Raw genomic sequence first — 9,063 nt, 5'->3', positions numbered from 1 at the left:
GACCTCTATCTAATGATAACATCTAGGGGTATGTTTACTAAGGCTTATTAGCATTTTTAACGCGCCTTTAAAGTTAAGGTGTGTTAAACAATAACGCACCTATACTTTCCTATTGGTGCATTAGTGTTTAATGCGCGTCCACCATTTACTCATGTTAAGACTGCTAACGTGCCTACAGCGCACCTTAGTAAACAGAGGCGCTAGTTTTTCTCTGGCTATAAGTGTCTGCTGTATGTGGTTTTTAAAAAAATTATCCTTACTCTGTAAACGCTGTGTGTGTGATATCTTTTGAACAGATCTGCACTTTAACCAGGAGTTTCAACAAGGCTTCACTGATGCACTTAAAGTAAAGCTGCCCTATGGATTTTTGTAACTAAAATTCTTCCCATACAGGGTCCAATCACTTCTCCTATTATATTTTTTGGTTCAGTGTTAGTACAGGGCCAATTAGATATCTCCCAACAAAAACTACTGGACATTCTACTTACCTCTGCACTTAAAATGGTTCTTATGCATTGGAAAGATAACTCTAATCTCAACTCTATCTTTTGGTGGCACCTAGTTTTACAAATTCATAAATTTGAAATATCTCTGGCAGGAAATTTGGGTAAGACATGTTCAGCTACTAAAATTTGGTCTCCTAGTAATAAATATTTAGAGTCTTATAATCCTCTGTAGCTACTATCAGATTATAATTTTCTGTTACGCAATTTATTTTCTAAAATAGATTGTATGAAAGAGGCGTCTCATTTTAGTGTTATTATATTATTATAATCTTTTACATATGTCGTCAGGATTTCTGATAATTTGATTGTAATGTTTCAAAATTGCAAAATTCAATAAAAACTCATGGACTCTGGGGGAAAAAAAAAAAAGCTAACCTATGCTGTTTGTCAGTTGTGAAGGAGAGAACATGTGGTTATGATTAACATCCAACATTCAGAGATAACCAGCAAAATGAAACAAACTAAAAAGTAACAGTTGGTAGTGTTGACCTGCTTCCAAGCTTGATGTTGTCTTGACTCCTGCAGAGCTGCTGGTTTACTTTACTGCAAAGGAAAGTAAAAGCATGCTGAGGAGCAGTGGGGTCAGACTCGTGGTTGCTGCTGCGCCGTTTTTGAAATAAATTTTTAGACATAAATAGTTTATGATGCGCACCATCACTCTTCCAGCAAGGCTGAGGTCTTTGTGGCCTTCTTCAAAGACGTCCGGTTTATTTTGCATCACAGTGCCGTTAAAGCAACGTTGGACAAATGCTTCTTCTGTTTCGTTGGAAACAGCAGACTCTGGATTCTCGGGATAGAAAACTTCATTTGGGAACTGGGTGTAGTTACTCTGGTAGTAACTAGCTTCCTCTGTGTCATTAAAATCAATCTTGAGCTTTGTGTTTCCTTGGATAAATGCCCAAGTGTTGTAGACAACAACAGTTTTCTGGCCAGTATTTTTGTACTTCTTGGGCTGCCTGCTCCTCCCAGATCCTGGCCTTGATCTGGCTAGGGAGGGGTCACAAAATATGGCTACCATGAGAATGAGCAGCCAACAAACCAGAAAGCTTCTTCCCATTCTGAAAACTGTATCTAGAAATGGGGGGAAAAAAAGGTTAACTCCAATTGGAAACCAAAAGATAACACAATACAGGGAAAATGTACCATAAATTTTATTTTTAATCCACAATAGAACACTACCTCCTATCCCATGATTAAATGATCTGTACGCAGGTGTTCCAGGAAGTATGGTTTGGATGGAATTACAACATAACCATTTATGCCACTCTTAGAGCAGGTACAGAGCTTCTAGGGGTTAATGTATGAGCCAGGGGCGTAGCTAGACTTCGGTGGGAGGGGGGTTCAGAGCCCGAGGTGAGGGGGCACATTTTAGCCCCCCCCCGGCGCCGCCGCCGCCACCCACCCCTCCGCCATTGCCGACCCTGCCGCCGCTGCCTGGGCCCCCATAGATTTGGCCCTGGATCCCCCTGCCAACCCCCCCCTCCCGCCACCAACTCGCCGTCGCCTACCTTTGCTGGTGGGGGACCCTAACCCCCGCAGCGGAGGTCCTCTTCTTCCCGTGCAAGGCTTTCTTCTGTTTCTGACGACCTGCACGTTGTACGTGCAGGGCGTCAGAAACAGAAAAGCCTTTTGCGGGAAGAAAAGGACCTCGGCTGGCGGGGGTTGGGGTCCCCCGCCAGCAAAGGCAGGCGACGGTGGGTTGGCGGCGGGAGGGGGTCGAGAGGGTCATCGGCAGGGGGGGGTCCAGGGCCAAATCTATGGGGGCCCAGGCCCCCCTGGCCCCACGTAGCTACGCCACTGGTATGAGCCTGTGAAGGCATACAGGCGTCTATGTTATCTTTATAAAAAAATCACCATATCATTTTATTCACATTAAAAGGGATGAATCCTCAACATGTGGACAAATCTCCATAGTGATTTATAATATAAAAGATTATAATATAATTCTATTTAAGTGAGTCGCTGTGCAGATCTGTTCACATTTTGAGGCCTTTAAAATAGGATTATTAGGGATGGGTGAACAAAGGCCCAGATAACTTCAAACAGCCCAGAACACTGCAGCCAAGCGCCACACCCCTAAGAGAAAATTTGCACTGGCTTCCACTTAGGGAACGTATTACATTCAAGGTTTGCACTCAGATTCATAAAATTATTTATGGAGATGCCCCGGTCTACATGTCAGACCTCATAGACTCAGTGCATCTTTTGTAGCAAAAAAGGTGCTGGTACTCAAATGTTAGGGTGGGGTGATCATTGAGGGATCCACCCCACACTAGCCAGGCCCCCTGCAACCAGTCACAGAACCTAAGACAAGGCAGAATTGGTGTGTAGAGCCTGAGCTCTTTCATTAAAACTTGGGGTCCATGGGTCAATTTTAGCAGACAATGGAAAAGGTGCCAGTACTCAGTACCCCCACAAAAAAAGCCCTGCATAGACTTACCACCCAGGAATACTAAAAGATCTTCACGCACATACCTGAATCTTCACTTCCCTAGCTGCAAAGGACTAAAATATAAATTAACACATGCATCTAGTTTTTCCTATATAGGAACGCAGCTTTGGAATGCATTACCACTTGATTTCAAAATAATGAGCGACCTAATCAACTTTCGGAAATCACTGAAGACCTTCCTCTTCAACAGAGTATACCACAACGATCCATTATTTGAACTTTAGTGCATTAATGCTTCAACTGTTACTCCGTATATGATCTTTTATACCTAATGCTTTTTCCTACTATGTTACTCATGTTCTTAACTAATTAGTATTGTATCTTTACTCTGTTATGGCGACTGCCGTGCAGAATTTTGTAAGCCACATTGAGCCTGCAAATAGGTGGGATAATGTGGGATACAAATGCAACAAATAAGTAAAATACTAAAGCGGGGGGAGTAATTATCAAGGGGTGCTAAAGTTGGCCTTTTACTACACTTTAATGTACAACTGCAGTCACTAACCTGATACTGCAGGTTAGTCACTCCCACAGTATATGAACAACACTGATTGAGATCAACCTCATGAGCAGCGTTATTTTCCAATTCCGGGAGCACTGGGTTACTGACTTGCAACTGGGCACTTCTTAAAGGAGCCAGTTAGATGACATTGATCTTCCCCCAGATACCTCCCAAATCACAATCCCTGCCCAGCTAGAGAACCACCCCTAATGCAAGCACCCAAACTGCCCCCCCAAGACCCCTCCCTGGGCCTACCTTGAAATATCCATGGTGTGTAGTGGGGCTGGGCAGGAGTGCTCCTAATTGCTCCTGTCCTTGCTGGCGCTGGATTCAAAATGGTGCTGGCGAACCTTAGTGGTACTTTCATAATAGTACCATCAGAGTTCAAGCTGCCGTATAAGAGCCTTTGTGAGGAGGGGCATTTTCTGATTGGGTGGGACCTTCCAGGTAAGAGCGCTTGCATTGAGAAGGAGCATCTTCTGAGCTGTGAGGGGGGGAGGGATCCAGAGAGGGCGCACTGTCATCTCGCTGGCCCCTTTAAGAAGCACCTGGTCGCTGCCTAATGCTCCTAGGACAGAACAATAAATATCCAGCTTTTGCTGGCAGTATTTTTCCTGGATAAATGTGGCATGCAGTATTCACTACAAGCCACGTTATTAAGTTTATACACTAATGAGCTGTTTTAAATGCATTTGCATTTTTACATCTTATTAGTTTGTAACCCATGGCAACTTAAAGGGGTCTTTTACTAAGCCGCTGTAGCATTTTTAACTCGTGGTAGAAATCAGCTGGCAGTAAACGCTGAGACATCCATTATATTCCAATGGGCATCTTGGCGTTTACTGTCAGCTGATTTCAACTGCGAACTGAAAATGCTACTGCAGCTTAGTAAAAGAGTCCTTTAAACTTCCCTATGTTATCTCTCCCATCGTACTCCACTTCTATCCCACTATCAGTTGGTGTACCTCAGGGATCTGTCCTGGGACCTCTTCTTTTCTCCAACTATACTTCTTCCTTGGTACTCTGATCTCGTCCCATGGTTTTCAGTATCACCTTTACGCTGATGACTCCCAGATTTACCTCTCCACTAGAGAGCTGCACGGGGTTTGCGGGAATCCCCCGGAACCCGCAGGATTCCCGCAGGGACGGAAGCAGTTCTGTGGGGTTCCTGCGGGGACAGAAGCAGTTCTGCGGGGTTCCTGCGGGGACGGAAGCAGTTCTGCGGGGTTCCTGTGGAAGTGTAAGCTACACCTGCACCTGCCTCATCTACCGAGTACCAAGTTCTTTGAGTGCTGTCTCCTCCTCCTCCTGCTTCTCTTCCTCCTTGCTTTAACAGCACAAATGTGGAAAATTTTCCATTAAGGAGGTGGTAGAGACACAAATGATGATGGAATTCAAAAAGGTGTGGGATGAATACAGAGGATCTCTAATTAGAAAATGGAAGTTATAAAAAACCTAACCTTAAATGGCTGCATGTGTGTGGATGTGTGAAGTAATGCTTAGATGGTGACTCTGGCTGTGATTAACTAGGGCCAATACCAGGCAGACTTGTATGGTCTGTGTCTAATATATGGAAGTCTGGTTTAGGATGGGCTGGAAAGGGCTGAGACAGCAACTTCAGTGGCTGGAACATAAGGACAGTTCTGGACAGATTTTTACGATCTGTGTCCCACAAATGAGAAGATGAATAGACTGGAGTGGGCTTCAACGACAACTCCAGCAGTTGGAACATAAGGATAGGGCCAGATAGACTTCTATGGTCTATGTTCCAGAAACACAAAAGAAAGACCATAATCAAGTATATAATATCACACTCGTTGATTTAATCATGAATTGATAATGAGTGTGACTATTGGGCAGACTGGATGGACCATTCAGGTCTTTATTTGCTTTCACTTACTATGTTACAATTAATCCTCTTTGCTCCTGGGCTGATGAGCAGACCTCAGCTCTGACACAGGCATGAGCATCAGATGTCGCCTGATCTACTGGCGCGTGCATGTGGTGACCTCTCAGCACACAGTGCCAGAAAATTAGAGACAAATCTTACATGTGCACACCAGAGTGTTCCAAGTTTCAGCTTCCATTCCTTCCTTGCCTACAGTGCTGTAGCTCAAATCCAGAGAGAGGCTGAGGGAGCTGACTGGAATTTTCTTTTATGTACCATTAAATTCTTACAGTGATGGGTGGGGATGGGTTACATTCTTGCGGGGACGAGTTGGGATGTCGGCTCATAGTCTTGAGTTTTAAACCCAAATTGAGTGTTCCAAGTTCTTTTGACTGGGCTAGAGGCTTTCCCAAAGTAGCAAAAAAAAAAAAAAAAACTACACACAAAACCTAGAGACTAGCTGCAGAAACTAAACTTAATATGGGAGGGGTGGAAATGAGGCTAAAGGCAGAAGTTGAGTACATGACTGCACCTGCATGCTACCCAGTACCTTCGGTCCCTGCATTCTTTTCTTTGATTGTCGCCGGCAGCGCTGCCATTCACACAGGCAGCTCCGCTCCCCTCTGCCACGTCCATCCAGCCCTCTCTGATGCACTTCCTGTTTACGTAGGGCCAGATGGACATGGCAGAGGGGAGTGGAGCTGCCTGTGTGAATGGCAGCGCTGCCGGCGACGATCGAAGAAAAGAATGCAGGGACCGAAGGTACTGGGTAGCATGCAGAGACCGAAGCAGCGCCGGCGGGGAGGACAAGAATTTCTGTTGCGGCTGGAGAAAAGGCAGCGAGCGACATGGGCGGGCGGGCCTGGAGGGAAAGTGGGTGGGCCTGGGCCCATCCAGGCCCACCCGTGGCTACGCCCCTGGTTCAAGAGAACTGGAGAAGGACAGATGTGGTCCCTTTCCATATATATGGAAATCAGAAGGAAGTTGGGAACTACACAGTGTTAGTCTAACCTCTGTGCTGATTAAATTAATGGAAACGCTTCTAAAACAGAGCATAGTGAGGTTTCTGAAATCCAATAAATTGAAGGACTTGAGGCAGCATGGTTTTACTAGAGACAAATTTTGTCAGATGAATCTTTCATTGAGTGATCAGAGAGCTGGATTAAAAGAGAGTGCTAGACCTGGTGTACTTAGGTTTCAGCAAAGCCTTTGACGTGGTTCTGCATATCTTACTTATAAATAAGCTGAGTGGCTTTGGTATGGACCCTAAAGTTGACTGACTGGGCTGCAGGGATTGGTCCTTGCATCCAGCTCTTTTTAACATTTTTGTAAGTGATATTGCTGAAGGACTGGCTGGTAAGGTTTGCCTCACTGTGGATGATATCAAAATCTGCAAAAGTATAGAAAGCATGAGGAAGATCTAGCACTGCTTGAAGAATAATCTAGAATTTGGCAGCTACGATTTAATGTTAAGAAATGCAAGATCATGCGTTTAGGCTGCAAAACCCCAATGAAGCAATACAGTATAGGGGGTAAAATGCTTCTGTGCATGACAGAAGAGTAGGACTTGGGGGAGGGATCGTATTTGATGATCTTAAGGTGGCCAAACAGGTAGAAAAGGTAATGGCAAAAACCAGAAGGATGCTTGGGAGCATAGAGAGAGGCATGGCCAACAGGAAAAGGAAGCTATAGTGCCTCTGCATACATCTCTGGTGAGACATCATTTAGAGTACGGTTTACAGTTCTGGACACCACACCTTCAAAAAGATGTGAACAGGATGGAATCAGTCCAGAGGGTGGCTACTAAACTGGTTGGTGGGATTTGACAAGGCATATGAGATTTATCTTTTCCCACAATGTAAACTTTGGAAGAAAGGCCGCAGAAAGTTTATATAATAAGGACATTTACATACCTCTGTGGCATAAATGCAGAGGTGAGTCTCTTTCAACTGAAATGAAGCTCTGGACTGAGGGGGCATAGGATGAAGGTAAAAGGAGAGAGACTCAGGAGTGATTTAAAGAAGTACTTCCTTGCTGAAAGGGTGGTGGATGCATAGAATGGCATTCCGGCGGAGGTGGAGATGAAGACTATCTGAATTCAAGAAAGCTTCAGACAAGTACACAAGATCTCTAAGGGAAAAGAAGAGAAAGTAGATGCTTTTTATCTGCCATAATTTTCTATAAAATACCAATATCTGCCTAAGCAGGTGTAAATGTATGCAGCCGAAGAAAGTATACACCTGTGTGCATACTTTATAACCTACGTCTGTCCGTAGTTTGTGACTCTGCCTGTGCTCTGCCTATACTCCTCCCCTGAACACACCTGTACCTGGATTGTGTACAAGGAGCGGAGGAGTAGCCTAGTGGTTAAAGCACCAGGCTGACACCCAGTGAAGCCCGACTCAAATCCCCCTGCTGTTCTTTGTGATTTTGGTCAAGTCACTTAATCCTCCATTGCCTCAGGTAGAAACTTAGGGCTCTGTTTACTAAGTTGTGCTGTAGGCACACTAGCGTTTTTAGCGTGCGCTAAAGATTAGTATGCGCTAACGCTAGAGACACCCACAGGAATATATGGATGTCTCTAGCGTTAGTGCGCACTAAGTTTTAGCATTCGCTAAAAAACGCTAGTGCACCTTAGTAAACAGGGCCCTTAGATTGTAAGCCCTCCAGGGACAGGGGAATACCCAGTGTACCTGAATGTAACTCTCCTAGAGCAACTGCTGAAAAACTTTTATCTAAATCCAAATATAAAATTAAAGTACAGTACCGTCTTGATTATCCGGCCTTTGCTAATCCGACCATCCAGCATATCTGATAGACCCCCCCCTCGGTGACATCATCACTTTTAATTCTATTAAAAATCTTTGTTTTACAACAATTTTTGAAAATTGGGAACTCTATGCCTTTGTTTATACATTGTATGAGGGGTTTATGCAGTGTTTTCTGTATTATCTAACTTTTTAGTTATCCGACAAAGGGTCGGGCCTGTTTAGGTCGGATAATCGAGACTGTACTGTATATGCCTACTTGTTGTAGTACATACTTTTCTGTGGGGGTAATTTTACAAGAGGCATTTTATATATATATATATATATATATATATATATATATATATATATAAAAAAAACCTTTATAAAAGTACTCGTTTCGGGGATAATTTTTAGGCTGGTATTTTGTTTGCCTGCAAATCAATAATAAAAGGTACACTCCCTTTGAAGCTTCCCATTAAAATTCAGATGGGGATCCCTGTGCTTGCGTCTCCTGGCCTGCCCCAGTCCTGCCTCACTACCACGGGGAGAACTATCTTCATGGTTTAAGACTCCGAGAGTATTTTTCAAAGTGTTCTTCACTGCAGCTAAACACCTGTTTACCCATGAAGCTTCTGTCTGGAAATTGCACTCCATAGCGATTGATTTAATTTCCCAAGACTGCTCTCAGAATCCCAAAAAGCTATTAACAACCTTACAGATAGAGTTACTACTTTACACTTATTGTATTCATATATGCTAATACAGTTAACACACATTTACCATCAGTACTCGAGCTGTTAATTGGATATGACATACAAGAAAATGTTTTCTTCTGAGATGCAAAAAAAGAAAATTTATCACATTACAGTGGCACTTAACCAGATAGCACTGTTGAATGTGCCCAGTTAGCGCTTAAGCTGAAATCGGCTATTTTGTGGACAGTCAGGGAGTAGAGTTGGCATTTA

General features: G+C 43.8%; 1 protein-coding gene across 1 annotated transcript; it reads right to left on the bottom strand.

The window, feature by feature from the left end:
* Positions 1-897: 897 nt before the first annotated feature.
* PRND (prion like protein doppel) lies at positions 898-8,752 on the bottom strand. Its single transcript, XM_030202507.1, has 2 exons — positions 8,554-8,752; positions 898-1,577 (listed from the first exon to the last, which is right to left on the bottom strand). Exons 1-2 carry the CDS (start codon positions 8,750-8,752, stop codon positions 1,042-1,044), a joined length of 735 nt encoding a protein of 244 aa, XP_030058367.1. The 3' UTR covers positions 898-1,041.
* Positions 8,753-9,063: the final 311 nt, after the last annotated feature.

Source organism: Microcaecilia unicolor, chromosome 4 (genome assembly GCF_901765095.1).
Source record: "Microcaecilia unicolor chromosome 4, aMicUni1.1, whole genome shotgun sequence".
NCBI classification, from domain to species: Eukaryota; Metazoa; Chordata; class Amphibia; order Gymnophiona; family Siphonopidae; genus Microcaecilia; species Microcaecilia unicolor.
Note: the sequence above shows the minus strand (reverse complement) of the source record. Positions and strands in the feature narration are given on the sequence as shown.

Bases quoted from the DNA above. Each gene is read 5' to 3' on its own strand.
- PRND (XM_030202507.1), bottom strand. From the start codon at position 8,752: ATGGAGTGCAATTTCCAGACAGAAGCTTCATGGGTAAACAGGTGTTTA. The intron at 1,578-8,553 runs GTACCTTTTATT...CCCCATTTCTAG, and splicing joins TGGGAAGCTTCAAAGGGAGT to ATACAGTTTTCAGAATGGGA.